Source organism: Xylocopa sonorina, chromosome 7 (assembly GCF_050948175.1).
Source record: "Xylocopa sonorina isolate GNS202 chromosome 7, iyXylSono1_principal, whole genome shotgun sequence".
Taxonomy (NCBI): domain Eukaryota; kingdom Metazoa; phylum Arthropoda; class Insecta; order Hymenoptera; family Apidae; genus Xylocopa; species Xylocopa sonorina.
The window spans coordinates 8,871,717-8,889,955 of record NC_135199.1 but is presented as its reverse complement, the minus strand read 5'-3'; the positions used below and the strand labels follow the sequence as shown (position 1 = coordinate 8,889,955).

At 29.3% G+C, this 18,239-nt stretch overlaps 3 protein-coding genes across 7 annotated transcripts; 1 reads left to right on the top strand and 2 right to left on the bottom strand.

Annotated features, from left to right (window-relative positions):
- Positions 1–2,963: 2,963 nt before the first annotated feature.
- On the bottom strand, positions 2,964–6,806 carry Lkb1 (Lkb1/serine/threonine kinase 11). 2 transcript variants are annotated; one of them, XM_076897848.1, is made up of 6 exons: positions 6,364–6,806; positions 5,631–5,751; positions 5,051–5,236; positions 4,828–4,964; positions 4,369–4,712; positions 2,964–3,417 (listed from the first exon to the last, which is right to left on the bottom strand). In XM_076897848.1, the coding sequence occupies exons 1-6, from the start codon at positions 6,705–6,707 to the stop codon at positions 3,257–3,259; spliced, it is 1,293 nt and encodes a 430-aa protein (XP_076753963.1). In that variant the 5' UTR covers positions 6,708–6,806; the 3' UTR covers positions 2,964–3,256. The 2 variants fall into 2 exon arrangements, with proteins under 2 accessions (XP_076753963.1, XP_076753964.1); XM_076897849.1 differs by lacking the exon at positions 2,964–3,417 and adding an exon at positions 3,755–3,880.
- A 598-nt stretch (positions 6,807–7,404) lies between these two features.
- Positions 7,405–9,327, bottom strand: Zip102b (Zinc/iron regulated transporter-related protein 102B). Of its 2 annotated transcripts, none has more exons than XM_076897419.1 (5): positions 8,974–9,321; positions 8,701–8,880; positions 8,400–8,626; positions 8,175–8,309; positions 7,405–8,096 (listed from the first exon to the last, which is right to left on the bottom strand). In XM_076897419.1, the coding sequence occupies exons 3-5, from the start codon at positions 8,574–8,576 to the stop codon at positions 7,845–7,847; spliced, it is 564 nt and encodes a 187-aa protein (XP_076753534.1). In that variant the 5' UTR covers positions 8,577–8,626; positions 8,701–8,880; positions 8,974–9,321; the 3' UTR covers positions 7,405–7,844. The 2 variants fall into 2 exon arrangements, with proteins under 2 accessions (XP_076753534.1, XP_076753533.1); XM_076897418.1 differs by having other exon boundaries at positions 7,406–8,096; positions 8,701–8,827; positions 8,974–9,327.
- A 583-nt stretch (positions 9,328–9,910) lies between these two features.
- LOC143424996 (serine/threonine-protein kinase SIK3) lies at positions 9,911–17,889 on the top strand. 3 transcript variants are annotated; one of them, XM_076897416.1, is made up of 13 exons: positions 9,911–10,105; positions 10,872–11,168; positions 11,289–11,459; positions 11,566–11,689; positions 11,773–11,893; positions 11,971–12,208; positions 12,281–12,605; positions 12,681–12,814; positions 12,902–13,061; positions 13,588–13,725; positions 14,053–14,271; positions 14,358–14,554; positions 14,623–17,888. In XM_076897416.1, exons 1-13 carry the CDS (start codon positions 9,953–9,955, stop codon positions 15,127–15,129), a joined length of 2,784 nt encoding a protein of 927 aa, XP_076753531.1. In that variant the 5' UTR covers positions 9,911–9,952; the 3' UTR covers positions 15,130–17,888. The 3 variants fall into 3 exon arrangements, with proteins under 3 accessions (XP_076753531.1, XP_076753532.1, XP_076753530.1); XM_076897415.1 differs by having other exon boundaries at positions 9,912–10,105; positions 14,050–14,271; positions 14,623–17,880; XM_076897417.1 differs by lacking the exon at positions 13,588–13,725 and having other exon boundaries at positions 14,623–17,889.
- Positions 17,890–18,239: the final 350 nt, after the last annotated feature.

The window sequence follows — 18,239 nt, the reverse complement described above, 5'->3', positions numbered from 1 at the left end:
TTTATTACGACTTAAAAGTTTTATGTAATTATTGTTGTAAATGTGTGAGTACGTATTCTGTTATTCATGTTTGTTAATAATACAAATAATAATACATCTTAGAGATAAAACCATTCCAAATACGACGTGCAAATACTTATTTTTTATTATTGTTTTAATGAAAATTATATAGAAAAGATAGAATATTTTGTCTATTTTTAACTAGTTAATGATAAATGAAAGCTATTTTGATTTTACATAAGTCAACGTGTAAAACTGTAATTATTCTGCATATTGCAAATTAAATAGTTCATTCCATGTATGTTATGTTATGGCAAATCATATTGTATATGTATTCTATTAAATAGTTTTACTTGAACTTGATTTGACATGTACATATATATAGAACTACATTGTCTACAAGAAAATGGTATATTATTCGATATTAAATTTAATATATCTCTGTGTTTACAAAGACTATGTATGTGTTAATATACTGCAACAATAAGCTTACAATAATATGTAATATGTGTATTAAAAAGTTATAAATAAAAAGAAATTATTTAAGAAATATTTTACAATATTTACAAGAATTAATAACATACTCATTTAAGAAGCATAGTAACAATGTAGTTTACTTGACATTACTATTATTTCCTTTTCATAATTTTTATACAAATGCCTTTATATTACAATTGAAAATTACAAACTAATTACATGAATATATATAATTTTGTAGAATTGTTTGTAGCCTTTATACACATAGCTATTTGGATATAAAGTGTTTTATAATCAAAATTTTTGCACAACCTTTCATTCCAGTGTGCGTTTACTACATTACATTTATAATAAAATCGCAATATCAAATAATAAACTTATTTATTATATTCAAGAATAGTTTTGTGTTTCAAATTTTTAAATAGTAGTATAATAAGAAAATAAGCTGGAAATTATTGTATTAGTTTTAATACTTTACTTATTTTTTAAACACAATTTCGTATAAACATTTAAATAATAAATTTACGATTGAATGTGATAAAGTATAATAATGTTTTGCGATATGTGCGTGGAAAAAGTGTTCGGAAACATAATATACAATTGGTATATAAAAATAGCATACACACACTCATATACTTTTTCGTCTATACATGTCCTTTCTTTTAAATTTACATTACATCATCTTTTTCAATTGTATCTTGCATATTTCTAAGCTCAGAGAAGATATAAGCGAATTAACAGAGTAGTTGATTAAAATTAATTAACTGAGTGGTATACAAACTTGTTCTTTTTATCAACAAACGTGCCCTATTTTACTACAATTATTATAGTACATTTCTTATCTAAATCATATGATTTATTAGAAAATCACGTATGATTTTTTAGAATAGAATATACACAATAAATTTTACAGTAAAAAAGGTTTTGAATCAGAAAAACAAAATTTATATTATCACACAAATTCAATACAAACTTCTACTGTTTATTTATATATGTATATAGTTTTTGTTCATTCTTTATGTAACTAAATATTAATTACAGTTTCTTGTTGTTTATATTTACAATCAGAAAAGATATAATTATTTTGCATGTGGGCTTTCAGTACTTGGCAGTATTTAGGCACCTTAATTCCATTAAGGAAAGAACAATTTATATTCGTACATACTCTATAATTTCAATGCAATGTGTCATGTAATGAATTTTAACATTTCATTATGATTTTGTTTCTTACATATATCATGTAAAACGAAATTTCAGATTGCGCCTAGCATATTATCAGTTACATTGCTTACTTCTGTTACAATTTTGTTAAATCAGACACTTTGTTCAACCAAAGTGAACTGTATAACTTCTGTTTTAGACGAAATAAGCATGTCTGAAATAACATGAATATTGATGTGAAATTGCTTGTTCTAAAAAAAATATGTTTTAGTTTTGTAATAAAATTTCTATTAATATTTCTTGTATAAAATAAATAATTTTGCTGTGGAAGCATATTAGATGCATAATACATTGTTGCCCCAAACTAGTTGCATATCATTCAACTGCTAAATACATAACTCGTATATATATACATTTGTGTTTGGGTATGTGTGTGTAATGTATTCATGCACAAAGTATAACGCATGTTAAGTTTATCACACTTCAATACTCCAATATGATAATAAAGCACGAATCTGGAATTACTTAGTACAAAATTTAAAAGCGGACATATAAATCAACAATATTGTATTTATCCTTAATGATAATCAAGTACGCTTTGATAACATCTATTGTAAGTATCGTGAAACAATCCTCATGTTTTTGTATTGTAGAAGAATCGATGTCTGTATTTCGTATTAAGTCATACTACATTGTATTAAGTGTTTACAAGTCATCTTACGATGATAATACTATAATATATACGCAGTCTACAAACACAGATCTCTCATATTTTTTTAAATAACAATTATATATAAAATATTTTTAACATGTATATTTATTGGAGGAAAGTTTCGATTTCAATTTAAAACAATGTTCGCGTTACGTGTTTGATATTAATCAGCACCAAGTATTTTTTTTAGCTCCAATAATCTGTTTTTCATCCTCCATTGTAACATCTCGATCATAGATTTCTTATATTACAAATAGTTTGTTAATACATTACATAAAGAATTTGTATGAACAAAAATTTCTGCTTTCTACTGGAAAATTAAAACGAATACAAACTTTTTATCTAGTAAAGTCAAAGCTAATAAAAAACTCACACATATTCTTTTAGAGTAACATGCTGAAGTTTCTAATAGTACAAATTCCATTGTTAGTTAATAAAATAATGTTTGTGAAAATAATGCTGAAAATAAATTTATAGTTTCCTGTGCTGCTCTTTTGATCTTTTTTTTTTCTTTTTACCACCTAAGTTAACAAAAACAGGGAAAGAAAGACAAAAGTTGTACAAACAAAATATTTAAGAACAGATACCCTTAATAATTGTAACTTCATTATGGCACATGAAAGAAAATCACTTTATTTGGATGTCGAGTCATTAACCTCATAATTAATAGATCATGATGAATTATCTACTATGACTATTTAATATTAATATCACAAATGTTTACATTTAATATTTTTTTTCTATTAGTTTTAAATTTTTTATACTCACAATTCGAGCTGTGGCTAGGTAGGTATCCTAACACATTTCAGCATTTATTTAAACTTTCAATCATCTCCACTGCAGAGAAACTTTGTATCTGACATAGTCAGGATAATGTATAATAAAAAATAATGACAATGTGTCAAATCACGATGGCTTGCAAGATGGGAATTTCTTAACATTAATACATGAAATTGGTTTACGCCATCTCCGTTTACTTTGATGCGAATTTGGTTTACTGTTGTGACTATTCCAAGTAGCTTTTTGGTCTTCACTAATCCTGTCCATTTCTTGAAGTCGTTTTTCTTCTAAACAAAAAAGAAACAACAAATTTCTTTAAATATTTGTCAAAAATTTACACTGCGAGGGTTAGACCTAATTTTAATTTTTGCTTCAATGTAAATAACATAACAACTATAGTTAATCATGCAATATACAAAATAAAAGAAATTTTTTTACAAAAAATATAATATTACCACACACAGTTTAAAATATGCATGACACATTGCAAAAGCTAATATTGAGGGTTATTCAAAAAGAAAGAAAGAAATGGCTAATTTAAAAATTTTGATGCTATAATTAATTTTATATATATGATTTTAGATGCATAGGGGCAAAACAGGGTATACGCTATAGAGAGAGTACCCGTTTTTGTCAGCTCGCAACATCATAGGTAGATATAAGCGTGTCATTGTTACAGTATGGTGCATGTCTTTGATAAGAATACTAGTAGTCGATTTGAAAAAGATTGTTCAGTATTCCGTTTAGAATCTGAAAAGCAAAAGCTGCATTTTATTCAAGTGTTTATGAACTTTTCTTTATAATTATTATTTGTACAAATGTAGTTTTTTTTCAATAATATCTATTTTTAATACTGTTATATGAAAGACATATATTTTAGTAAATTATACTTTTTATTCTATTTCGGATTATATAAAAAACTGTATAAAAGTGATACACAGCAATGTATCATAGTCTATAAATATTATACTACTTTTATTAAAATACTGTTATAGAAATATTTTTATTGTGCGTTGTTAAATTAGAAACATGTATTAAGATATAAGTATTGATACGTGGTCTTTATGTTTTTGACTGGTGTTTTCATGCATACAATTTCTAACATGTTTATCTTACCTTTATGTTAGTTGTGATTACATAAATATCAAATACCATAGCAACAAAAATTGAAGCTTTTATACATAAATATCATAACATATAGCACAATGCAAAAAATGGAAACATAGGGGAGTACACACCATTTAATTGATGCTCAGTATAATATGTAGGATTGTCGTCACCCCCGTAATGATATTCCATCAGGTACGGTAGTACGGTCATACTGTGCCATTTGTGTCCTTTAAGAGGAGGTATAGGCACTTCTTCTTGTGTTCTAGGATGCCTACATATAGTCCATGGATGTTTCTTAACTTGTTGCAAAGTAAATCTTTCGTTTGCATTTTTTTGCAGCATCCCTTGTATAAGAGATTTTAAAGGCTCTTCTACTTCTTCTGGTATCGTATATTCACCTTTTCCTATATTCTCATATAACTTATAAATATTATCGCCTTGGAAAGGATATTGACCTGTGGTTATATTGTATCTGAAAAATATTTGTATTTATATTTAAATAGAAATCATAATTCCTGGTTGTTATCTTATGACTCTACAATTTCAATCTCTAAAAATTATTATAGTTTGTAAAAATATATGCTTACAATGTAACTCCACTACTCCATATATCTACTTTAAAACCAGAAAATGTTTCACAGCCATTTGCAATTTCAGGAGGCTGAAATGCTGGTGAACCTTGTCCCATCTTACACGTATCATCTTCAGAAAACATGTCTAATGCCTAGTAGGGACATAAATGCTTGTACTCAATTTTGCTTCTTACTTTATAATCTACTAAATGTAGTACTTAATGTTTTATTAAAATACCTCTGCAACTCCAAAATCACTAATCTTCAAGGTTCCATCTAAAGCTAATAACAAATTCCCCGGTTTTATATCTTTATGTACTATTCCTTTGCTGTAGAGATATTCTAAACCATCCAATAACTGACAGAAATAGTCATGCGCTTGCCAGATTGGAAGCTTCTTGAGAGGAGTACTTCCCAACATATCCTGTAAAAGATCTAATAAATAGAAATCTAATTGTTGTTTATTCCATGCTAGCTTTTATTATGTAGGACTTTTATATGTAAGATAACAGATACATTTGAGACATGAGTCATATAAACTATTATGTCAACTAATGAGAAATCATTTTATGAAATTAGAATATAATATTTATGTTCTTGTTTTTATTCTCTTACTAAATATATAAATTTTAAAATATATAGCAACAGAATTCTTTTGTGAAATTTTTATAAAAGCATTACAAATATTTATAATCGATTTATCAATTATAGAATAGATTGAACATCTAAAACTTGAAAGATGATCAAATATCAATTTATACAGATACACGTGTACAATGAATTTTAAAGTAAACCATATGAAGCTTTTAAAACTTTACCTGCAATCCACATACACAAAATTCCATAACTAGGTACATCTTCTCCTTTTCATCATTATATAAAACATCTACAAGGTTAATTACATTCTTATGTTTTAATATCCTTAATAGTCTTATTTCCCTGTTAACGAATGCGAACAAATAATATTTAGAATTCTAGAAAGTAATCATACACATGACTTAAAAAGAAAAACATATATGTAGTTACTTTTACATAAACATCAATATAATCTTTTCATTTAGACGAGAACATTATGCGTTTAATTACAACAACCCATAATAGATAGTGTCTAAAGTAAAAATTTGAATTTTACATTTAAATGCTTCTGTCCTTATAATATTACAAGCTCTTAATAAATTAAAAATAATTACATAATACACATAATATATGTTTCCTTCATACATCTCAAATGAATTGTTAAAGTTTTATAATCAAACAGTTACAAAATGTAATTGTGTAGGTGTTTACGTTGCATTTACAGCCTTGATTTTCTACGTTCACTTGCATTCTACTAATGTAGAAACGACAAGAGGGTACAAATTTATTTCTCTATCTTATTTTTATGCAGTCAAGAAATATACAGTAGAATATAACACAAATCATGTGGTATTATGTCGACATATCTTGACAGAATATGTATATACAATCAGCAATTCAAAGCCTTTTCAGCGAATATCGTGCGATGGAATAAATAAAATGTAAAAGGGAAATATTAAAATATATTTATCGTACCGTTGAACGTTAAGCTCTCCGTTTGGGATTCTACGAAGTTTCTTCTTCTTTAAAATTTTCACGGCTCTTCGACAGAGTGTCTCTGAGTCCAGCACTTCTTTCACCTTCCCGTAACTACCTTCACCAAGAACATCACCCATAACATATTTACCGATAAATTTACATTTCTTCTTTTTCTCTTCGTATATAATCTGATCCGAATCCACCCTATGGAAGAACATGTTGATCTCATCAAAATCATAGTTCGGATCATCGTTGATCCACGGGACTGGCTCGATGTCTCGAAATATTTCATTGTTGATTTCTTCTTCGTCCGGGTCACATATTGTGATCCTATTGTCCATTTTTCACAATGCTAATTGGGACTAAAGTTACTTGAAAAACCACGCAAACTTTAACCTAAAACACGACCGGCACCACCATTGTTGTGAATTACAGCTGTATATGCCACCACGGCTTGTGATAATAAAGGATACGATCGTCACCTCAATTCCGGAACCATGTATTGGCCTTACATTACCGCTTAAATTTAAAAATATTCCGCTCCGGTATCTGAAAATAAGTGTTTGCCAAATTTTATTATATCTTGTGGAAATTATAAAATCTCTTTTAATTCTTCTATATCTTTTTTACGACTGGAACGAAAATTGTTGCAAATAATAAAAAAATTATACTTGTTGTCAGATTAGTTAAAAAAAAAAATGCATTGAATACGTGAATAGGCATATCCATATGTCAAATATATTTATTAAAATACGTTTTGTATTCTCAATAGATAATTTTGTATGTATAAAAAACATAAATAATACGAATCATTTAATTCCATTCATCACTTTTTGTGTACATTTCTAAACCATGCACATGACAATTAAATAACTTTATGACCTTACATGTATTTATCTATAATAAATTTGTTTTATTTTAGCTATAATTAAAAATGTAATTTTTAATGGTTAAGAATAAATTGATCAATTTTAATGCTTATAAATGCATATTATATTACTGCAATCAGGTACTACTATATGCTATTTCTTGGAACATATACATTGAAATATATTTCATGTGAATGATAAGGAACGAGATATGAAAAGAAAACTGTTCAATTCATTGTTTTGTATCAAAAGTTTCATTTACCTTAACGGATAACATTTACGACACTTCATTGAAAAATGGAAACTTATTTAAAAAGGTTCTTTTTATCTCATTTAACATAGTTTCTTGCTTTATGCTTTTGCTTTTAAATTTATACAAATGTATAATACTTATATGATATGCCCTTTCTACAATTATGTACAGTACATAAATGTAAATCTCTTGATTACAGGTAAAACAGACATCTGAATTGACAAATATTTCAGTTACCACTTCACGATTTTTACACATAAAAATCATGGAGTGTTATAAAAAATTATACCCTTTAATGAGGGACATTTTATGTTACATACAGCAATGAAATAAGAGCATTTCCATGTGATATTTTGTCAATGATGATGGCTAGTAGTGATTAATGCGGGTAATAAAGAACCCAACACTAAAACTAATATTTCTTTAACTTTAAGTCCAGAAGAAGACACTGTAACATTTTCAGCAGTCGGTAGATGTGTATAGTTGCCACTATTTCTTGTCATTAATTCTGGTAAAACATGTACAGTTGCTACATATAGAAATGTACCCGCACTAAATAACATTGCTACACCAGTTGCATTGACATTGCTAAGTGTTTCTTTTCCTTCCTAGAAAATATATTAATTTTACATTTCATTTGAAAGAATATTAATGCAGCTATTTAACTTATGAATAAAACAGCCTACCTTTCCAATACCAAAATATGTTACAAGAGCAAGACAAGGTGCAGCTAAAGAGAACACTAAAAGATGTCTACCAATTTTCTTCCTATCTACTCCTTCATGTAGCAAAAATGATACTAGACCAAATGCAGCAGGTGCCTGTGGAAAGTATCTGATTTTTTTATTCAATATTTATTATATATCTTTATAATATTCTCGTTTTCAAGTAAAAAATGTTTCCTAGTTTACCTTGTGTAACATTATTGCTAAAAAAACGATTAATTCAACATCAGCTTGTGATGTAGTCGCAGCTGCTCCCAATGCTACTCCATCAGCTGCCGCATGAACTACAAGACCTAAAGTAGCAGTAACACTCCTTTCCCTTACGCCACTTCTTCTAGCTGAGCATTGATCGACCAGAAGCATAAATACAAAACCAAGTATTAAACTAATACCTATCAAAGAATGAGGGTCACCTAAACAAAATGAAAATTAAAAACAATTCAGTATCAGTATCAATATTTGCGAAATATTAATGGAAAGTACTAACTATGAACTCCTTGGTCACTGTTGCTTCCACTAGTAAACAATGCTCTTATACCTTCCGGTATAATAACAGCCAGCGCAGTGCCTACAAGAAGTCCAGCACCGAGTATCGAAACCAGTTGTAATTTGTCCTAGAAAGATTAAAGGTTCATGATGTTCATGATCATCGAGTTCTTTGTAGAATCTGTAATCAGTAGTTTAAGTACATGACAATCACAGAATATGATAGATAAAAGGAATTGTCTTTTCATCTATCGTCAAATGAAAAGGATGTTACCTCTGATAAATTCATGACTAATGGCAAGGATCCAGCTATGCAGGAACCAACTAACATTACCAACGAGAGCATCCATAAAACCGAACTTTCTTCCATTTTTTAAATGTTTTATTGTTATTAATTTTTTTAATAAATGAAAAGCATTCACCTCATGGAATTACTATTTTCACATTGCCATTTAACGTTAAAGGTCAGTTACGTTGTATTTATTGAATTAATTCAATTATTTCACTATCGCATCTTAGCTTAAATATAATTTCTGACAGTGTTTAACCATCTGTTTTCGTCTACGTAGCAGTTTCGCGGTGAATACTGTGAGTATAGCAACGATGTGAAAGCAACCCACTTTTACAACCATAGAAGAGATGATGTTAGATGCAACAAAATGTAACATAATCAAAAGTTTTCATTGACTTGTTTTAATGATAGAAATAAAAATTCTTTTAATACTTGGGAACTTAATTACGGAGGAGAATAAATTTTACTGTGAAAAGTAAGATACTATTCCCTTTTTTTAAATGTTTTACGTATTCAGAAAAGTGCTGTACATGTGTGAACACAAGCTACAGATAATACTTCTGATGTCTACGAAGTTAAGAAAAAAGGATCAATGAACTCAAATCTATATAAATGAATTTTCATGGATAATATTTACTTGCATAGATGGCGTATAAAGATTTATCTCGTGACTATTGAAAAAGTAAACAAACAATAATCAATCAAGAACTAAGGATAACTAGTGGACTTTCTATTGCGGATATTGTTTCTTGGACATTAAAAATTAATTTGCACGTGAAATATTATCATAAAATCTCAATTGCAATCGATGATAATAGTTGATTTCTTTTAATTTTTTAATTTTCGAATCGCTTTGCTAGATGTCAGAAGTGTCGACCGTCCGTGGCACCTCTAACGGAAATATCGTGGTACTAAACAGTAAGTGATTGGTAACGAGTTGAGCGAGACAAGTGATTAAAAAATGGCATCCGCGACGACGTCGCACAATGAGGTTTCGCAGGAATTTTCTGTCAACAAACTTATTCGTGTCGGTTATTACGAATTGGAAAAAACTATTGGCAAGGGAAATTTTGCCGTTGTTAAAATGGCCACCCATGTTGTAACTAAATCGAAGGTAAGCCCATTGTTAAGGCATTTTTCTCACAAACACGGAACCCATCATTTTGTCGTTATATCTTTGAATAACGGCGTGGACATGCGAGTTTTATCACATTTTACGCATTACAAAGGCTTTGTATGTAATAACAATCCATCCCAACACGAAGAGATCTAATAACTTCAAAGAATATTTCGTGAACCGATATTACCAACAGACACTATTACATCGATTGAAATATGTTCGTTAGGTGTTTTTCAAACCATTATTAAGTGATAATAGATCGGATACCACTACAGAATATAAACAATATAAATAAATTAAAATGTTCTCTATTAATATTCATTTGAAAGTTTATTGATTCAATCTGTACCTCTATTTATAATATTTTTTTTAAGTTGTATTCACATTTTGTTTAGTTTTTTCTTCTGTACATTTTTCTGTTTTCATGTAAAATTAAATCAAACATTGTACGTACCAGAAACTTTATGCATCAATACTATGATAACAACGTAATTAATTCCTACATTGAAATACAAATTATGTGAAGAAATGTACATTGCATTTTATGAGCTTTAATGTATTTTAGAAAATTTGTGTACATTGTTTGTTGTAGATAATGTGTATGTTAATAATGATTATGTTGTTTCTTAAGTTTTTTATAATAACAGAATGCTTTGTTGGTTTAAGTAGAGTTTAATTGTTTATAATCTAATGCTAGTTTTAACATATATAGATTTAAAATGATATAAATGTTCAAAAAGCCATACTTTTTATTATATAGGTCGCTATTAAAATAATAGACAAAACAAAATTAAATGAAGAAAATCTAGCTAAAATTTTTCGTGAGGTACACATAATGAAACGATTGAGGCATCCACATATTATAAGATTATACCAGGTGATGGAAACAGAGAAGATGATATATTTAGTTACCGAATATGCCCCTGGAGGAGAGATATTTGATCATCTTGTGCGGAATGGAAGAATGCCAGAACCAGAAGCAAGAAGAATTTTTCGTCAAATTGTTCTAGCTGTTCGTTATCTTCATCAACAGAGCGTTGTCCATCGAGATCTTAAGGTCCAAATCCACATTTTTTTCTTTTTGTTTTTCTTTTTTATTAATATAATTCCTGAAAAATTGAAACAAAAGTAAATAATATTTACATATAACAGGTGACTATGTGTATTGTTATTTTAGGCTGAGAATTTATTACTTGATGCAGACAATAATATAAAACTTGCAGACTTTGGGTTTAGCAATGAATATACTCCAGGTGTTCCACTTAGCACTTGGTGCGGGTCGCCTCCATATGCTGCTCCAGAAATTTTTGAAGGGAAACACTATGATGGCCCAAGAGCTGATGTATGGGTACGTTATATCATCATTATTATTATTATTATTATTATTATTGTTGTTATTTAAATCAAGCAAAAATTAATCAAAATCTTATCAAAAGTTTTACCTATAATTCTAGAGTCTCGGTGTTGTTTTATATGTGTTGGTTTGTGGTGCATTGCCATTTGATGGACCCACGATGCAATCACTACGTTCTGTAGTAATCTCAGGGAGATTCAGAATACCATTTTTTATGTCTGCAGGTACAAAATGTACAAACTTACATACTGGCTTGTTATATTATAGTTCAGTGTATATTTCATTAAATTTTTGTCCTTTTTTATAGAATGCGAAAAACTGATTAGACATATGTTGGTAGTAGAACCAGAACGACGTTTAAGTATCTCACAGATTTTAGCACACTCTTGGATGGGTGGAGATGGTGTAACAGAACCAGAACCAGGAGGGTAATATACAGTTACAATTAACATATGTTATGCTTATAATAAACAAATTTAAAGTTTATTTAATCGTGCATTTTTAGGTGTAGTCCTGAAAATGTGCCACCACAATTAAACCAGGTAGTGATAGAAAATATGTTAAGATTACCAGGACTTAGTGCAGAAACATTATTAAAAGCAGTTCAAGGAAATGCTTTTGATCATGTATCAGCAATATATAATCTTCTTGTTGATCAACTGGAACCAACAATGCCTAGTTTACCTAGTATTCAAAGTATACCAGGAGATTATGCTCCTGATGGTGCACATCAATTGGAAAAGGTAAATATTGAATATTCCGTTATATAGCATGAAGTACAAGCTAAAACTACATTTTCCATTTCTTATTAAAAGTTTGGCGATACGGAAGCAGAAACAGAAGAAAGAAGTGGAATGCAACTTACACCTGGCACACCATACCACACAACCAGAAGACATACAGTTGGACCTGGTGATACGGCTCATCAGCCACCAACATCATATCCTTATAATTATAATCACACATCAGGGGATCCGGCGTTGCGACTTCTTCCTATATTACAGTGTAATAACACGGACCCTCAAGTGTTACCTCATACAAATCTCGCATTGAACCTTCCTCTGGTACAGCATCAACCTCCACAAAACTTTCAAATTAAAGATCAACATTTATTAAAACCTCCACCTGTTATGGGAGCAAGTATGTAACGCAACAGATTAGTCTGATCTTCATAATCGATTATTTTATTTATAATAAATATTTCATCAATTACAGCAGGGGGTTTTGGTAGAAGAGCATCGGATGGTGGAGCTAATCTTCACGTTTTCTATCAACAACAAGGAAGCAGTTCTGGTGGTGCTGAAGATGGAGGATGGAGCCAACCAGGCAGTAGAGAACACTTACAACCTGTAAGAGAATAATTGTACCAGCTGAAAAATATTTGTTACAGCAAAATTAATTCTCAATAATACTATAATGTTATATATTATATGTAGATACAGAGTGGAAGTCCAACACTAGTACCATGTGCTCAGTCACTAAATGTGGGGGTTAATAGTGGAAATGGTGATGCAAATGGCAATAATAGTGGAAGCGGAAGTGGAGGCAGCGATAGAAGAAGACGAAGTGGTCTTACTGCCGTCATGCAAAGACCAGGTACTGTGGATTATGTGTTTCAGGTATTCGTGTGCACCATCAACAATGCACTTTATTACAACGTGTTTTACATCAGACATGTTATTATAATTTGCTATATCGATTAGTTTAGAAGCTTGCTATATTTCTCCATTTTTAAAGTTGTAAGTATGAGTATTACGCCATGTTTATATCTTCGCTTTTGCATATTTATATTTTAATAATGATATATTGCATGATAAATGTTCTTATCTGATAGATTTTATATTCATATAAATACATTTATATTCATTATTTATGACATACTATATATACATACAAATATATATATATGACATACTATATATAAATACACGTAAAATGTTTTATTTAAACAATTTTATTGAAATAATATACACGTACACTTTTGCAATGTTTTGTTTTTAATATATTTTAATCTTTTTAGCATTTATTATAGTGTTTCATTTTGATTTCGTTTTTGATTTTGCATGGATTTTTTTGTGTCCACTGCACTGCCGTGCCTCGTTGGTTGGTAATATGCATGTAGTTATAAATCCGGAAATGGTAATGGAGGTAGAAGCTAGGATGAATAGAGCTTACCTCCCATCACGGCTGTTACCATCACACCTTAGAGGATCTACGCTTCCACATCATAGGAAGACGTCTTTGTACCATACTAGCACTGGTAATTTTTGTGTGGTTTTTGCGTCTTGTATAAATAGGAAAAATGTATTGCAATAAATACAGTAGTGTCTTTTAAAGCGTCCGCAGTTCAGGATCATATCAGAACGATTATCTAGGCACATAGTTTTTCATATTTTCGAAATTCAATGAAAATAGTGACAGATATTTGAATTGATAGAAATTTAGACGCTTAAGCGGGTACTACTGTATCATATGTTTGTTATTAACACAATCACATGCTTTTATATATTGTATTATATATACAAAACTATTTAGATGATTGTCATGATTAGGTAATATGGTATTTTATTTTATTATTTTTTAGTAGGGAATAGAGATTCCTACAAGGAACCAAGCACTCACGTTTCTACAGAAAGATATTCACCCGTTCGGAGAGCATCTGAAGGTTCTGGACCACCTGGACCTGGAATTCAGGCACTCCAGCAGGAATATCAACAATTGCAGAGGTTAGCATCTCCATCGCATAGTCCTGCAAGTATTCCTGGATCTCCTGTGCATGAAAGAGGGGTAGCAGCAATTACGCAAGGTATTCTTTATTGTAATATACAAGTTTTATATATTATATATATGAAACTTTAGATTGAAAATATACGATTTGTATTTTATCAATAGGTTTAAGTGGATTAACCACAGCAGCAGTACAGGGCAGCATAGTTCACGGTACTCCAACACAACCACCAGCAACACCCTTAGATTTGAGTCCATTAAGACATCATAGATCACCAGCTACCACGCCAGTTAGTTATTCGCCTAGTAATAGTCCAGCTTTAGATATGATTCAGGAAGAACATCCTGTGGAAATACCAAGAGTAAGTTCAAATATCAAATATGTGTTCTGGAATTAATTAATAGACATATATGACTTTTTTAATTCTAGGTACCCCCTCAAATATCTGTAACCGATCTTGGGGGACAAGTAACACTTATCAGTTGTTCACCATCACCATCACCATCGCCTGATTCACTTGAAGATACGTTGTCACATTATGTTAGTCCTCTTCCCAGCTTCATCATCTCTGAACCGTGTGACCCATCAAGACCCAGTATTACACGTGGTATCGGTAGGCCATTAAACACATCAATACCAACGGAAGTTGAAGTTACATTATCGGACGAGTCGAGTAGGTTAAATTCCGAAGCTATATTAGGTCGTGTAAAACAAATTATAGATGCAAGAGCCCCACCAAAGGGATTCGTATTCTCTAGAGAAGAAGTGAAAGGTGGGGGTCTTAGTTTAGAATACCCGGGTGGTGTTCAAATTGAACTTAGGGTTTGTGAATCCGAAGAGAAGGAAGTAAAAGGCATTAAAATGCGAAGAATTAGTGGGGACCAATTACAGTACAGTCAACTTTGCCAGCAGCTGATCTCGTGTATTACCGTTTGACGACAACCAGCATATAATATAATGTTTTTCTTATACTATATTACGTTACATTCCTGGTGCCACACACACCACTCATTACAGTATTGCACATGCATGCTGCATACGTACGAGCGGTACTTTAAGCATACCATTCTTTATATCGATACATTCATATGTGTAACATTCAGTGTGCTTCGTTTTTCAATGATCTTTTCTTTTTTTTCATTTTAACTTACAAATCTGAAAAGAAAGAAAAATTTACAGTTAACTTGTGCATAATGTGAAGAGTTATATAGAACAAAAAAGCGTAATGATAATCTTTTAAAGTCTTGTCATTAAGATTTTAAAAGATATATGGAGATACGTATGCTTTTATTGCAAGCAAGACAATGGTTTGCTATTTTTAAATTATCTAAGTATTAACAAGCCGAATGAATTTTCATAAAAAGTTTAATCGTTGATGTACATCACACATACACACCATTCCTTTTTGTAGAATATTTGTCTTCATGTTAGAGAACTTTATAGATAGTAAATTCATATTTTACTGTTTGAATCATCATCAGGTGCCCTTTCTAGCTTAGATAAAAAGAAAAGCATCTTTTGTACCGGATTAGATGGCAAAGCGTAAGCATTTTCATGATATATATATATACATATATATATCTTTCTAATATAATAGAGATGTTTTATATGGAATTTACTATATTTAACCAATTGCCATTGCAAACAGTTGTAATTATTCCATGTTTTTTGTAAATATTCATTTAATGGATGCTGTAATTTCCTTCTTTTATGTTATTGAAACTAGAAGGATAGCCTTCTTGTTTCTGGTACAAATACCATTTTGTTGAATAATTTAATTTTAACAACTAGAAACCGATATATAATCCCGTGTATAGTGCAAGTACATTATTATGGTTTGTAGTTCAAAAACTACACAGACTGAGTTACGATTGTATATCTTTCTTTTTTAAAATAGTATATTACGTGCGTTGCAATTTTTTAATCAATAATATTTTATTAGTTTCTCCGAAAAACCATAAAGCATTGTTATATAGGGGAAGTGTACTTTCCATTGGTTGCGTTTATAAAGCATTTAACTATTACCATTTAAAAAGGAAAGTATGCAACTTAGCTCTCCTTGTGTAACCAAAGAGTTGAATTGCTTTTATATTATCGAATGTGAAAGATATATCTTTTAATATTCGTATTCCAAAAAAGAAAGATAGGAGAATCCATAATAATCCCTAGTTAATGTTAAATGAAATTGTAACTAGGCTGGCACATGTTTTTATTATTATGTTGCAATCATTAGATAAAAGACATTACATTAGTGTCGTTTATGAAAGAAGTAGAAGATTTAATTCACTTAATGTAAGCAAAATATTTTTCTAAATTTACTTGTTTATGGACTAAAAAAGATGAAAATAATATGCAGAATAATGTTATTCGTCTAAAGTACAAGTAGCAATATGTGTTTTTGAAGGAATACAACTTGTGTACTTTTTTTTTTTATTCGTTTTATTATATTATTAGAACGTGTTCATTTTTTTGTTGATAGAGAAAATATTTTGATAATTTAATATTTCTATTTCTTCAATAAACCCAATTACACTTACAGAATCTTTTGAATTTTTTAAAGCTATTTTACATATAATGAATATACGTGAAACATGTATATGTAATATACAAGCTGTATTCCTTAAGTAAAATCACTATTGTACTTTATGTACTAATACTTTTTTATTTGAGTATTCCACTTTAAATCATGAGTTAACTTAGATTTATTCAAAGTAATAATATTTCTAAGTTTCTGTAAATAATGAAATTTAATGTAAATATATGATACATACTATTTAGAGATTCCTAAAGTGTACATTCTATAGGCTATTCTATTTGAGCTAACTATTTTTAATATTCTAATCCACTGAAATCTTTGTTAATATATAATTGTTCTTAGAGTATATTTTATTGTAAATTTTTTTATAGGGATATGTACATATATTTACTGTATATTTAAATAATATTACGATGATTTGAGAAACATTGAGAATATGTTTTCGTATTGATTTAGATGAAATTATAAATAAATTTACCTATTTTTGAATTATGTGAACAAACTATGTTATTAGTTAGCCAAGTGAGAGTAGCCTTTTAAATCTATGTAATGCCCAATTTCCATTGTGTTAATTAATCTTTTCTTAATTTATTTATTTTCAAGCTGTTCTTTAGATATTATAATTAGAGTGGAAATTATGTATATGTGTATTTATATTAGATTTATAATGATATATACCATCAAGGATTATAACATATTCCAATAATTCATTCAATATTATTCAACTTGTAATACACATCAATTTGTTATCAACGTGAATGGTATATTTCATTGTAGATAATTGTCAGAAAGAAATCTTCTTGGGTAATTCCTAAAAAAATGTATTAAATATTAGGTATGTAAGAGTATTTACACGCATTACTATATAAATTGTGTATATTGCTAGTATATGAAGTGACAGCGATTACACTCTTGATATCTATCTGCAAGAATATTATAAGGCAATAATTTATTTCTATAGGAAAAAAGTTTTCTTTTTATATTTTAAGACAATTTTATGTGTATAATAGCACTGACTTTTATTTTCATTTGTCTTCCTTATAAATTACAATTTCTTTTATAGAATTGGAACATACTCTTTCTTCTGTCTTTGTATATTATATGTTGCGTATACACATATACATATATATTATAAATTTTTCAATTTCATATATCAAAATTATATTTATTTAGGCATTACTATATCATTTTGTTTTTCTACATAGCAAACGTTGCAAGAGCAAATAAAAATATACCAAGAAGAAGCAGATAACTATTAGGTATCTCGCTATTATGATTAAATTTCTCAATATTGTGATCAAAGAATATTTTTTAACAATGGAAAATGGGCAAATGATATCTACAATCGATTACGCACAACAGTGAAAGTGTAGATCAACATAATCCAATTTATTGTACATAATACACTATACATAATTACTCATGTAGAATACGTGCTGCATGTATGTATGCAGAAGCAAACTATGTACATTGTAAACATTTACTATATGGATAGGATACAGATAGTATT